Genomic DNA, 14,205 nt, shown 5'->3' on the forward strand with positions numbered 1-14,205 from the left:
GCTGCCTGCAAATAGTGTGGAAGTGGCTAAACACCAAATTGAAGAACTCAAAGAAATAGCAGCAAAGGTCGGACTACAAATCTCATTTGGAAAGGAGGAAATGATGCCATCCTTCAAGGTTGAAACACCAACTATCATACTGAATAATAGCAAACAAATTAAGATTGTAAATAAATTCCAAGTATCAGTAGAAAATGAAACTAAATTGAAACGAGCACAATGTATCGCTTGGCCAACCTACAAGAAGAAATCTCTTGATAAATGCAAAATTCAAAACACTACAACTGTTATTAAACCTGAAGCAACCTATGCTAGTGAAACACTATTCAATTTGAACACAATTCAACAGATAAATTACAGAAGACAGAAAGAAGAATCCTTAGAAGAATCGTAAACAAAAAACTCCAAGTAGATGGACAACAACAATTATTACCTAATGAAGTTGTATACCAGGAAACTGAGTCAATAATAGACACAGTGCAGAAAAAGAAGGTTGCATTTTTCTTCCACATATCAAGACTACCAGAAGCCAGGATACTGAAACATCTTTTCAATTACTTTTGGAAAAGTAAAACCAAGAATAATTGGATCAAAGAAGTCTAAGATGATTTAGATGAGTTAGACTTGACAATGCAGCTAATTGAAGACCGAGAAGAGAAGAGGATCCTAAAACAGAGACTTGAGACTTAAACTAAAAACTTTTACACGCAAACAGTACACCATAACTGATTAAGAAAGGGCAGCCAGATCAGAAATAATGAAGTTCTGGGAGCAGAAGAAACATAAGCCAAATTTTTAGTTAATTCTCTTAACTATTAAATATGGATTGATTAAAGTGCTCCAGTGTGTGCGCGTAAAATTATTTTAAAATGTGATAATACTATACCTTTATCCCTTTTTATCCACGGGGTCAAGTATGAAGTAAGACTGATCTTCGTAGTGAGTATTTACGACCGTATGCCCTTTCTTATGTCAATTGGAGGAATTGAGATGAATCGAATGATGTGATATTAGATATTTACTTTATATGTAGGCCTAATAGTTGTGTTCACCATTTGTCTTTTTACATTTAGAAATACTGCCTTCCAATGAAAATAGCCAGTATAACTCACACATTCATAAGTTTGTTAAAGAATAGTGTTGAATGTTTACGTGTATAATTTATAGCTTTTTATAGCCTAGTAGCCATGTGTTCACTGCACAGAATTTTAGCTTATCACATATTGGACCCCATCTAACTTTTTTGGTAACTTTACACGAGTAAATATGGTATTATAATTAAGAATTGGTTTGTATAACCTAAAAAGCCATATGCCAGTTAGTTGTATTGCTTATTGGTGTGCAGTTGCTGTTCGCTCGAGGATCTCTGGTAGAGCTGCTCATCTCCTCCAATATTGCTCGCTATGCAGAGTTCCGTAGTGTGACTCGGGTGCTGACCTGGCTAGATGGACGATTGGAACCTGTCCCTTGTTCAAGGGCAGATGTTTTCTCAACAAAGCATGTCTCCGTTGTAGAGAAGCGTATGCTCATGAAGCTGCTAACTGCCTGTGTTGAGAACGAAGATGCAAATAAGGAGTTTGAAGGTAAATATCACTCCACTGGGAACTATTGTATGCTTCTTGTGAATACTTCTTATTGAATATTATATGTATTTGAATAACCAGGTCTCCTCATTTGTAAAGATACTAGTTGCAAAGGAACAGCAAAGTTGAGACATAAGAAAATGACCAATATAATTGTTTGCACATTGAACAAACTTTAATAATTCTATTAACACCAATAGCATTTGATTAAACACATTAATGTGATTATTGATGGTATTGTATTTAAAAATCACTATACAGTCTTTATAGTAAAATTGCAATATCAGTGACTGCTGTTTAAAATAGATACATAGCTTGGACCTAACGAATTAATGCCATAGTGGTACAGATTGAAACATTTGTTGGTAAAAAGGGAGATGGAGTTTTAACTTGCAGATTGAGGTTATCATCAGAGTTCTGACGGAAATTGGACAGTTTAAGGGTATTTAAAATAAGCCACTTTATCATCCTGCAAAGTGCTAGTAATACTGGTGCCTCCCGCAGGCGGTAGCCTCCAGTGAACTTGAAGACATGTATTGTGCTGCCCTCTTGTAGCATGTACCCAACTCAACTTGTGCTGCATTGTTTCTGTACGCAACAACATTTTCGATCGTCATCTGTTTTTTTCCTGAATGGAGGATAGAAGAAAAATCTTGCTCTTGCTGTTGGATCTTTAAATTACGTATTGGCAGAGGAAAAAAGGAGGAAAATGTACCCTTTTGATCCGGGGTAGTTCTATCGCCGTGTGGTGATAGTCACCAATCAGTTTTGATGTATTTTATTTGTCAACTTGGGAAACTGTAAGTAGCTACACTCTTCGTCTTGATCCTGGAAGTATATGGATGTGATAACAGTAATTATCAGCGAACTGTTCTGTGTCGTCGGGTATATCTACACTTAAATTTTACTAAGTAAAATTCAATTATCACTGTTAGTGAAATTTTCAATTAACCAAAGAGACTGAATTTCTGGTTATCTTTATTGTGAATAGGTTGTAAACATTTCGTGGGGCTTTAATGTAATTATTCATGGAATGATTTTGGGTTGTTAATCACTCTAGAAATGTTCTTTTAAAACGAAAATGAATGTATTCAATGATTTTATGACAAGTTCGTCTCCATACTTCTACTATACCTTCGAGAGTACGTCTTAATTTAAAAAAAGGGGTATTATGCATTAATTCTGTCCAGAAAATCTTTAATATCGTACTATCCGAAGCATTGTGTGAAAATGGGGGAATGTACGAGTAGAAAAATTGTTTTTAAATGACTGGTTCTAGCTTTGGTTGATTATCTTGTAAGGGTAGCCATTTTCTTGGTCATGTGACCAGTTACCTTGGTTACATTCACAACCCATGGTAGGTGAATGTAATTATTATATTTTGACATTTGACGTCTGATAAGACTGTTGCTGGTGGACATATGACGTCGGTTGATTGTGTTTTGTTCTGGTTGTAGTATGAGAGTCAGAGTTCGTGCTTCGTATTTCTGTGGTTCTTGGTGTTCTAATGTATTAACATTTTAAATCTAAATAATTATTTTACTTGGTGGCTTTAATTTCTAATTTCTCCTGTTTTATTTTAATTACGCGCGCTTGGTCTGCTCTTTGTGCATTTTGGGGATCTGTAACTAGGCTTTTCTGATTTATGTTGAATGACTTCTGAAGTAGTATAGAAAAGCATTTTTCTACTCAACTACCATAGTGTAATCAAACCAAGATCTTAGGGTTGGAACTTTCATTAAGTACTACGTTTCCTAATTTATTCTGAAATATATTCCGGATTTATCCTACGATTTGAATAGTGAAAGCAGTTTCTTTTAATTTTAATTTGAATCTAACTTGATGTCCTAAGCTTCCTAATTTAATTTAATCTTCCCTGTATATTATATGCAGGACTTATTTGATTTGTGTCATCCTTTTCTTTCCTATTATTAAAGTTCCTGTTTAACTTAAGTCTGTTGTTTTTATTTTAGTCAGTATTAACTTATTTACTTAGTAGTAATTTATTTATTCTTTATCCACCTGACCTTGGTGGGACCTAGTGTTTTCCACGTGTTGCTACGACCTTCTATTGGGAATTTCCTTCCTTGTTTATACTACCCATGGTTTTGCAAATACTATTGTGCTATACCTCCTTGAAAGTACGCAATAGAGTAAAGATGGAATTTATTAATCAACATCAAATTTGGATCAAATGTATCATGGACTACCCATTTCATGAATGATTGTTGGCAGAGATCTGCATAAACTTTCCTATTTCCTTAGGTTACTTGTGCTGGGGGTGAGGTTCTACACTGCTCCATAGCACTGCTGAGGCATGGTCATTCAGGGATGTCTTTATTTGCTATCTGTTTATGATAAGGACCACATGAAACTGGTGTGTGTATTATAAATATGCTGGTCTGATGCTGTCTTCCACAGCCTGCACATTCGTGACATTAACGTGTGCATTGTGTTAACATGAACAGTTTCATATAAAAGTATACAATCTCCTTAATGATGTGCGTGATCTAAAATACTTCTGGGGACTTCGTTAAACTTTTGTCAGTTTTTCGAAGCACTGTCATACTCCACAATTTAAGTGTTTGCACGCTCATTAATAAACCCCATTATAGATTAATGTAGAGGCACATAATACATTATATTTTGAAGAATGGCTAAGTCGGGTATGATGCACGTAGGTATCGCCCAAATATCACTATAAAATTTGTTACAAATGGAACATAACAATTGCTTTTACACATATCAAGTGAAAAATCTCTGGCAAATTAAGAAATACCGTCGTTATTTGAGAAATATGAAAACATACTTAAGGCTTGTAGACAGGACTAGTTTATGTCGTATTCCGCTGCTGATGCCGTCTTTTGTTACTTTCTTGAGGTCCAGGGCTAGCACTGAGGAATGCGAGTGCTATGTCTGTGGATTCTCATTATCCTTGTCCATTCGCTGCTGGTGCCGTCTTTTGTTACTTTCTTCAGGTCCAGGGCTAGCACCATGGAATGGGAGTGCTATGTCTGTAGATTCTCATTATCTTTGTCCATATGACTAGAGTGGCCAGTTCAAACAGCAAAATGGAGGTCAACAGAAAAATAGCATGATCCCTGGACCAATAAATATTTTTATTTCTGTTCGAACGAAAGAAGCTTGATCCCTGGACCAATAAATCACCAGTCCACTGAATTTTTCTTACGTACATTGGCCATACCATTTTGTTGCCTATTAAATATTGTATATCGTGATACAATTCATGAAATGATGTCATTGACAAGTGAAGCAATGAAACGAAAGCAAAGAACTTCAGTGAACACAGATATCACACACAAAATTGTTGAAAGTGTAAGACAAAAGACATACGTGTCTCACTGTGAGCGCAACACCAAATGTACTTGTAAAGTGGTAAAGTACCTATACATAATATTCTCCAAAAATCAAATATTTCTTAATTTGCCAAAGATTTTTCACTTGATATGTGTAAAAGCAATTATGTTCCATTTGTGACAAATTTTATAGTGATATTTCGGTGATACCAATGCGCACTATACCCGGCTAAGTCATACATGAAAAAGTGAAAAATCATAAAATCACACAATCTTTATAATGATTTTTTTTTTTTTTTTTTGCATGACATGGCATTTTACAAAATGTGGTGGTGGACATGGATGATATTACAGTCTTTGTAATATATGGTCCATTGGTTCTCTTTTTGGGCTGATTTTGTCTTTTTGAGGTAGGGAACTATTATCTTTGAAAAGAAAACTGTAGAATTGATTTATAATGATTACAGAACATGAGCTAATAAAATATAGAATTGTGGATGAATGGATCAGTAGACCGGTATTCTTATACTTCAGTGATATGTTTGTGTACATGACCCTCAGCATAATTCCACAGTCCATTCACAATTACATCAGGCTGAGAGAGGAGTTCCCAAATAATTATTTTCCAGAGACTGTGCACAATACAAGTTTGGCACCTCTGCAGATGCTGGTTGTAAGACTTCTTAGTCATTATCACTTATTCCTTCACCCTAGATTATGATATTTTCATGGAGGAAGTCATCATAAATTCCTAAGTCATATGAAAAATCAGAATTCGTCAACATTTCAAACGCTTTCTATCTATCTAGTACTACTTCAGCACAATTGTGAGTGGTCATGTTCGTCAGCTAGCAGTTGATCCCCAAAAGCTGTAGACATTCACATACAAAAACTGTTTACAGAACTTCCCATGAGGATACAAACAAGCACAAGCTTCAGTAACGTAGCCAATAGATCGTGGATAGCGTGTGGTTTTGAATCATTGCTCAGAAATATAGAGATACAAAGATATGACGCTCAGAAGTTTGACACACAATATATTGCGTCGTAACTGTTTTGGCACTTCCCGTGAGACGCGATGTATTGCGCCGTGACCTGCATTGGGTCAATGCTGTCATTACTGGGTAGTTTGAGTTGTAACTCACTGTCGAGTATGCAATATTGTCTCAGAGGAACATGTTGAGTGTCTTTGTATGCGAATACAGTTTTGTATCTTAGTCTCCTTTTCCTACTCCTTCGGGCTCCCACTTCTAGCATGTCCACGTCGCATCTTATACCAAATTTTCATTCACTTCTTATCAACGCCTGACTTTCTTTTTATCCATCCATCCAATGCAGAGGACAAATGCCACTGGAGTTAAAATCGAAGATCACAGGTTTGATGTTTTCCTTCATATGCCTCCTTTAACTGATTCTTCCTTAACATAACCTAGGTTATTTCCTTCATATTCCTTTTTTCTCTTTTCAATGCTATCCAATCTATTGTGCATAATGTAATTTAGTTTTTACTGTATTATACCGTTACTTATGTATCATTGTATTTATCTTATTATGCCCAGCTATAAATTATTTTCTTCATTTTACTTTCAATCTTTAATTTTCCTCATTCTTTTCTTTTGCCTTTGTTTTATTGTTAATTGTTGTATCTCTATACTTATTTTGTTAGTTCTTAATTTTCTTCCGCTACTCTTGTCATTAGATGTATTTCTTCATTGCTCTTTCAAAATTTCATTAAGTTTGCATTGTGCTACTCCACTGTAAATCTATTTTTCATTACGGAACTCTAATTCGGCATCTTACTGTTTTGGTTTCCTAAATAAATAAATAAATAAATAAATAAATAAATAAATAAATAAATAAATTGTCTAAGTCAGTAAGCTATTTCCTAGATTTTTTATTATGATTATGATTATTATTATTATTATTATTATTATTTATTTTCCTTAAATTGTACATGTACAATTTAGGGGTGGTAGATGGGGAAAGGGCAAGCCCCACATACACGGAAGTGCCTCCATCTCCACATGTGTACATAAACTCTACTGAATATTTACATACAAACTTATGTAGACAATTTTAAATTTACATATTTACACTACAAACACTGTACCTTTAGAATAATAATTATCTTGATTTATCCTGAAAATATTAGAGTAAGAACACCCAGCCATTTATACTCTCACTCAGACCCCTGTATACACACTCATTCACAACCACTCCCACACGCGCACGCATACACATTCGCCCACATACACCTGTACTTGCACCCATCCTTCTTGCGATTCTAATTTATACAAGTTATATACATCACATATAGGTTTATATTTACATATACATTTTCTTTACTTTGCGGAGGAAGTGAGGAAGAGGAAGTAGCTTTACCTCAGATGGTATAAGGTTCCACATACTAGCAGCCCTTGAGTAAAACCCATTTAAATATAAGGTTGTTCTAGCGAAGGGAGGGACAAGAGTAACTCCTTAGCCTCTTTTAACAGAGCGGTAATTGAGCTGCAGGCGGTGGAAAGGGGAGAGGTGTGTGTTATATCAGGGATTTCCTAAGGAAGGCTACATCTATTTGCGTACATAACGAGTTCACTGGTGGCAATGACCTGGCTGTGTTTAAGGGGATGTGTTTGTTAATTAAACGTTCTGCTCGTCGCTGGATACCTTCTAGTTTCCTCATATTTTCTGTTGTAGTTGGATGCCAGGAAGGAATGCCATATAATAGTATGGGCCGCACAAGGGAAATATAAGCCGTTCGTAGGGCTTTACTTCTTCCTCCCGAGAGACATCTACGGACGAAACCTAGCGCCCGGTATGCCTTACACCTCACTTCCTCCACGTGTTTATTCCATTTCAGATTGTCCGTAATATGAATACCGAGCAGTCTGATGGAGTTAGAAGTCGGCAGTTGGATTCCACAGAGTAGGTTGGTTCTGGAGTGGTTGTTTAGCTCTGCTTAGTCTTATATATTTACACTTCTTAATATTTATATACAATCTATTTACCTCACACTACAGAGCTATACTATCCAGATCCGATTGGAATTGTACAATATCATCACTGTTTTTCATGGCTCTGTAAATGACTGTCATCGGCATACTGCGCCATGGTCGAATTTGCACAATCCGGTTTGTCGAGAGCATAAATCGTGTACAGGAGGGGCCCTATCACACTGCCCTGAATTACTCCAGAAGTAATTGTGGTTTGGTCTGATTTGGCTCCTCCATACACAACACATTGCGTTCGACCTACCAAAAATGACCTCAGTTTACCCTGAATGCCATAGTTGCTATGTTTTGACAGAAGTCTTTGATGTGACACCTGGTCAAAAGCTTTGCTCCAGTCCAGAGTCACACAGTCTATTTGTGAGACATCAGTCTGCTCCAAAGAGAACTGCCAGTCATCAATGACTTTTGTTAGAAGTGTTGTGCAGGATTTTCCTGGAATGAAGCCGTGCTGGTTTGAGTTCAGCAGGTTTCTCTTCTTGAGAAAATCCAACATACATTTAGCAACTAGACGTTCCATACATTTATAGACCCCTGATGTTATAGAAACTGGGCGGTAATCATCTACGTTTTCCTTATTTCCATCTTTGAAAACTGGCACTACGTTGGCTCCTTTCCACTCCAAAGGTACAGACCCGGTATTAATGGAATAGTTGAAGAGAGCGCAAAGCGAGGGCGCCAAGGCGACTGCACAGTTCTTGAGAATTCTTGCTGGCACTCGGTCCGGCCCGGCCCGGTCGCGGCATGAGGTCTTGTTTTCAGAAGGCTCTCCTTTACTTCATTCGTTGAGAAATACAGGTTGGTTAGAGGGAAGAGAGGGGTAGATGTTGTCCTTGAATATATCATGTTCTCTTCCTCAGTAGGTACGGAGAAGTTACTTTTAAATTTCCTGTTGAAGGTGTCTGCAATTTCTTGTGGTGTGGAGACTGCCGTACCGTTATGTTGAAATACAGATGGAGCTCTGTTGCAACCTTTACTTCTGAGAAGAGCCCAGAGTTCCTTGGAGTTGGTGTTGAGACTGTGGATGTAAGAATCGTAGGAATCTCTGATAGATTGTTTAGCCTTGTTCCTAGCCAGCCTGTATTTCTCCCACTCATAATCGGTTGGATTTCTTTTCCATTTCTGGTACAGGCGGTCCCTTCTTCGAATTTCTCGCCCTATCTCCTTGGTAATCCATGGAGATTTCCGTCTGCTGGTTATATTTACTGTTGGTGTGGTTTCTTCTACGCATTGAAAGAAAATTTTCTTCCAGTCGTTCCATATCTTGTTTATGTCAGTACTGCTGGTGAAATCTGAGGTGAGAACGGGGAGGCGGTTGGATAGTAAAGTGGATAGATCGTTCCAGTTTGTTCGGGAAAAATTATAAACTGTTCTGGTATGGAGTTTGGGGGATGGTTTTATATGGGTCAGTGTTGCGAGAATTGCCTAATGGTCACAGAATCCAGGAATAGTATTAAGAGATTGGACGGACTGTGGTATATTACTTAGGAAAAGATCAAGGGTTGAGCGTGTTGTTTGCATAATACACGTGGCTTCGAACATTAATTGATGAAGGAATAAATCATAGAAAGCGGAAAGGAATTTATTGGCGAGGGGGTTATTTGGAACAGGTGCAGCATTTCTGGACCATGTAATTTCTAAGTTGAAATCACCGACAACATAAATGGCATCGTAATTTTGTTGTACGTGTTGCACACGCTCGAGAGAGATGATTAGTTCATCGTTCATTTCCGGCGACGACTTAGGGGCGCGATAAATTGATCCAATAAGGAATTTGCGTTTGTTGCACGTCACTTCCACCGACAGTGCTTCAGCTGCTGTCTCCAGGTGATGAACTCGAGTTGGATTACATTCTAGCTTGGCTGCAATTAGAACTCCCCCTGCAGAGCGGTGGGATCGGTCCTTACGGAACAATATCAGCGAGTCAGGGAACACTTCTGAGTCATTAATTTTACTGGACAACCACGTCTCATTGACACATACGATGGTCGGGTCAAGGCTTTCAAGCGATGCGTGGATATTTTGTAACCCTCCAGGTCGCATAATACTGCGCGCATTGAAGGCAAAAAGTGATATATTTTTATTTACATATGTACATTTAGAATTATTCACTAAGTCACTGGGCATATCACTGGTAACTGTAAAGAACGAGTCTGATAACAGCGGCATTTCACACTTCCAGCATAACAATGTACGGGAACCGTTCTATATTTTTGTGAATTCAGACACTGAGACTTTTGCGTAGATTCTATGGCCTTTTAGCGAGCAATTATTACAGTGGACAAATAATTGATTCCTCCTACCACTATTTCCGCAAATTGTGCACTGTTGTGGACCCGGGTTTAGTTCGATGTTCCCACTTAGGGCAAGTGCCAAGCACAGCAGTGGCTGATTATCTACAGGCAGTCGGACAACACCGCTCCCATCTGTTCGCCGAGGCCGACCTATGGCTGCCATCCCCAGACTTTCAGCACTGCACCACGTCAAACCGTTAAGAGTACATTTTTCACTCACCAATAGTTTTTCCAATAGAATTATGTTTTCCAGGTATCCAGGAGGGTTATCTGAAGCGATTGTAGCACTTTTGGAGTATTGCACTGCACTCTTTACCACCAAAAATATAATAATACTGCGCATAACACTCAGCGTCACTTCTGCACACGCCGCCATCTTGCCACAGTGAACAAGGAATGTGCTATGGTTGTTGTCAAAGCTTGGCACCTTACCCATGTTGGAGCTTTGGAGGGCCATTGTAACTTTATTTGTAGTGACTAGTGAAGCTAGCTGTGGTATTGAGTAATATGATTTTCTTAGGTTTTGCAGGTTTCTTCTGATTACTTCAGAATGTGCTGTCTGATTTGGCCCTTAAATCTATGTTGATTTGGTGTGTTTTAATCTATTTAGGTTAGTGATCATGGAGTTTAATAGCAATGAGTTTTCTCACATGAAAACCCAGTGCAGTGCCACTGATCTGGAGTGAATGCTTCCCATAAAAATTGAAGACATTAGTTTTGAGAATGTTAGCCATATGGAGGAGTAATTTAGTAATTAGAAGAAAGTCATGGATGCTCTGGTCACGGAAGTTCTGCTCCCAAGATAAATGTTAGTCTTGCTCAATTTTTTGTGATTGTTTTGTTTTGATATTTCTTCCTAGCAGCTCAATTTAATGTATACAAGAATCTACTAGTTGGAAGAGGTGGTTTCATCGACATAGTCACATGAAAGCTAACTTTCAAAAATCACATCAATGACGTTTGAATTTAACCCTTAGCAGATGAAAGTTTTTTCTTGTATAGTGTACTAGTCGCATTTTTTCTTTTAAAAAAGCTGTATGTTTACAATGAAGGTATAATGAAGATACAGAGTCTGGCTTACAACATTATGAACCAATTGATCAATCTACTATGGTCGTGTGAAGGAGAGTCGCGTGCATGCGGAGTAAGGGGTGCGGAACGTAAACGTGGTTACTGCGCATGCGCCCGTCACAAGTCTCTAGCCCTGACGGAACCGCCGTGATTCTTGTGAACTAAGGTGCTGCTGTGAAGTTTCAAATTGGTAGTGCAATTGTGTTTTAGTTACAAATTTCTGTAAGTACTGCGTAATGAACAGTTTAATAATGAACATGTATCTCTTTCAGAGAGCTCGCTCCGTTTATCACGACTAATGTTTTTAGTGTAGTAACAATACTTAATATCGGTTACTCGTGCCGTATCTACAAGTTGCCGCAACTTCTCGTGAGACGCAGGTAGTAGATACCCACAGTAAGCAATAAACATGTAGGTAGACAGTTTGCCCCATTCCTACTTATATTTCTTCACCGTGTGGTACTTCTCAAACCAAATTCCAGGATGAAGTCCAGATTTCTTGGTGCAGGTGTTGCAAAAGTACTGTCGTGTTTCTTTTCTTCTGCCCTTTTTCTGTCTGTTGCTGCACACTTCACAATCTTTGTAATTTCTCTTGGAGTTTGAATATATGAAGTGAGGCTTCCCATTCAGCTGTTCTTCATTACTGGTTTATGGTCGCCCTCTCTTGTTGACATTTCGGTTACAAACATCACCAACCACCTCTCGTACCAGTTTCTTGTATTACCTTTGCCTCAGTGGCTTCTGCTGCTGCGATTTCCTCTCCATGTTGAATATTAACCAGCTATTCACCACAGACATCCAGCAACCAGAAGAAAAGTTTATGCCACCATTTGTAAGATTTCCTCCCAAAATTATATGTTCAGGTATAGTGGTTCGGATATGTCCACTTCTCCCATAGGGTCATTGTAATTACAAATAATTACAGGCTTCAGAATAGGATCAACATCCTTCCCACTTTTAGGTGTGAATTGCTGCATGCTGATGCGCCATGTACTAAACATTGACACAATCCTTCCATGTAAGAGCAACCATTTTATCTTGCTTCCTAAGTGCCAAAACATCATGCTTCTTCATCTTCAAAGTCGTTGATTTCATTTGAGTTGACAATCCTTTCCTGTTATATTCACTGTTCCCATTATGTGAAACCCTAATTTCAGCAGTTTCTCTTCCAGATCACAGCTGGTATAGAATCTGTCAGTGTAGATGTGGAAACCAGCAGTACCATTGATATTTTGAAGCATCTGTTGGCATAACTGAAGAACAATTCTTGTTGTGAATGGATGATTCAGATGTGTTAGTGTATTTGTTGTGGAAGCACCATAATATGGAATGAATGAGCATACAAATGTTGTCTTTGAATCTGCTGCTACAAATGTGTGCAATCCTCACTTAGTCTGTTTCTGGGAATTGTTACACTTCAAAATGATGCATCCTTTGAAGCCCACTGTACTTGCATCTGTAGAAATAATATGCCCTGGAACATAATACTCTCCAAATTTCCCTTCCAAATAGTCCATTACATTACATATTTTATCGCCCCTGATTCTAGTAGCAGCAGAACTACGAGGGCACATGTGAAACATCCAAAAAATAGTTAGAAAATGGTCTCTGGAAAATGCATCTTTGAAAAATGAGCATTTTTTGACCCAATCTTCAGCAGAATAATCGTTTATATCTGGTTTAGGATTCATGCCCATATTGAGTACCACACCGAGAAAAGCACTCATTTCTGTGATTGTCACATAAGTCCAATTAGCCCAGCCACTCCTCTCCCTCAATTGTGCATACATACATACATACATACATACATACATACATACATACATACATACATTATCATTATAGACTGTTATGCCTTTCAGCGTTCAGTCTGCAAGCCTCTGAGAATTTACTAAATGTCGCCACAATCCTTGATTTGCAACTAGTGTTGTGGCCTCATTTAGTTCTATACCTCTTATCTTTAAATCGTTAGAAACCGAGTCTAACCATCGTCGTCTTGGTCTCCCTCTACTTCTCTTACCCTCCATAACAGAGTCCATTATTCTCCTAGGTAACCTATCCTCCTCCATTCACCTCACATGACCCCACCACCGAAGTCGGTTTATGCGTACACCTTCATCCATCGAGTTCATTCCTAAATTAGCCTTTATCACCTCATTCTGAGTACCCTCCTGCCATTGTTCCCACCTGTTTGTACCAGCAATCATTCTTGCTACTTTCATGTCTGTTACTTCTAACTTATGGATAAGATATCCTGAGTCCACCCAGCTTTCGCTCCCGTATAGCAAAGTTGGTCTGAAAACAGACCGATGTAAAGATAGTTTCGTCTGGGAGCTGACTTCCTTCTTACAGAATACTGCTGATCGCAACTGCGAGCTCACTGCATTAGCTTTACTACACCTTGATTCAATCTCACTTACTATATTACCATTCTGGGAGAACACACAACCTAAATACTTGAAATTATCGACCTGTTCTAGCTTTGTATCACCAATCTGACATTCGATTCTGTTGAATTTCTTACCTACTGACATCAATTTAGTCTTCGAGAGGCTAATTTTCATACCATACTCATTGCACCTATTTTCAAGTTCCAAGATATTAGACTGCAGGCTTTCGGCACAATCTGCCATTAAGACCAAGTCGTCAGCATAGGCCAAACTGCTTACTACATTTCCACCTAACTGAATCCCTCCCTGCCATTTTATACCTTTCAGCAGATGATCCATGTAAACTACGAACAGCAAAGGTGAAAGATTACAGCCTTGTCTAACTCCTGTAAGTACCCTGAACCAAGAAGTCATTCTACCATCAATTCTCACTGAAGCCCAATTGTCAACATAAATGCCTTTGATTGATTTTAATAATCTACCATTAATTCCATAGTCCCCCAGTTTGGCGAACATCTTTGCCCTCGGTACCCTGTCATATG

The 14,205-nt window shown here is 38.2% G+C and overlaps 1 protein-coding gene across 1 annotated transcript in view; it reads left to right on the forward strand.

The window, feature by feature from the left end:
* Rep (Rab escort protein) overlaps nucleotides 1-14,205 on the forward strand; it is a 215,469-nt gene that overhangs the window by 82,033 nt on the left and 119,231 nt on the right. The window contains exon 5 of the mRNA XM_067142664.2: nucleotides 1,346-1,583. Coding sequence (XP_066998765.2) covers nucleotides 1,346-1,583 — 238 coding nt within the window. The remainder of the gene's footprint in view (nucleotides 1-1,345; nucleotides 1,584-14,205) is intronic.

Source organism: Anabrus simplex, chromosome 3 (assembly GCF_040414725.1).
Source record: "Anabrus simplex isolate iqAnaSimp1 chromosome 3, ASM4041472v1, whole genome shotgun sequence".
NCBI classification, from domain to species: domain Eukaryota; kingdom Metazoa; phylum Arthropoda; class Insecta; order Orthoptera; family Tettigoniidae; genus Anabrus; species Anabrus simplex.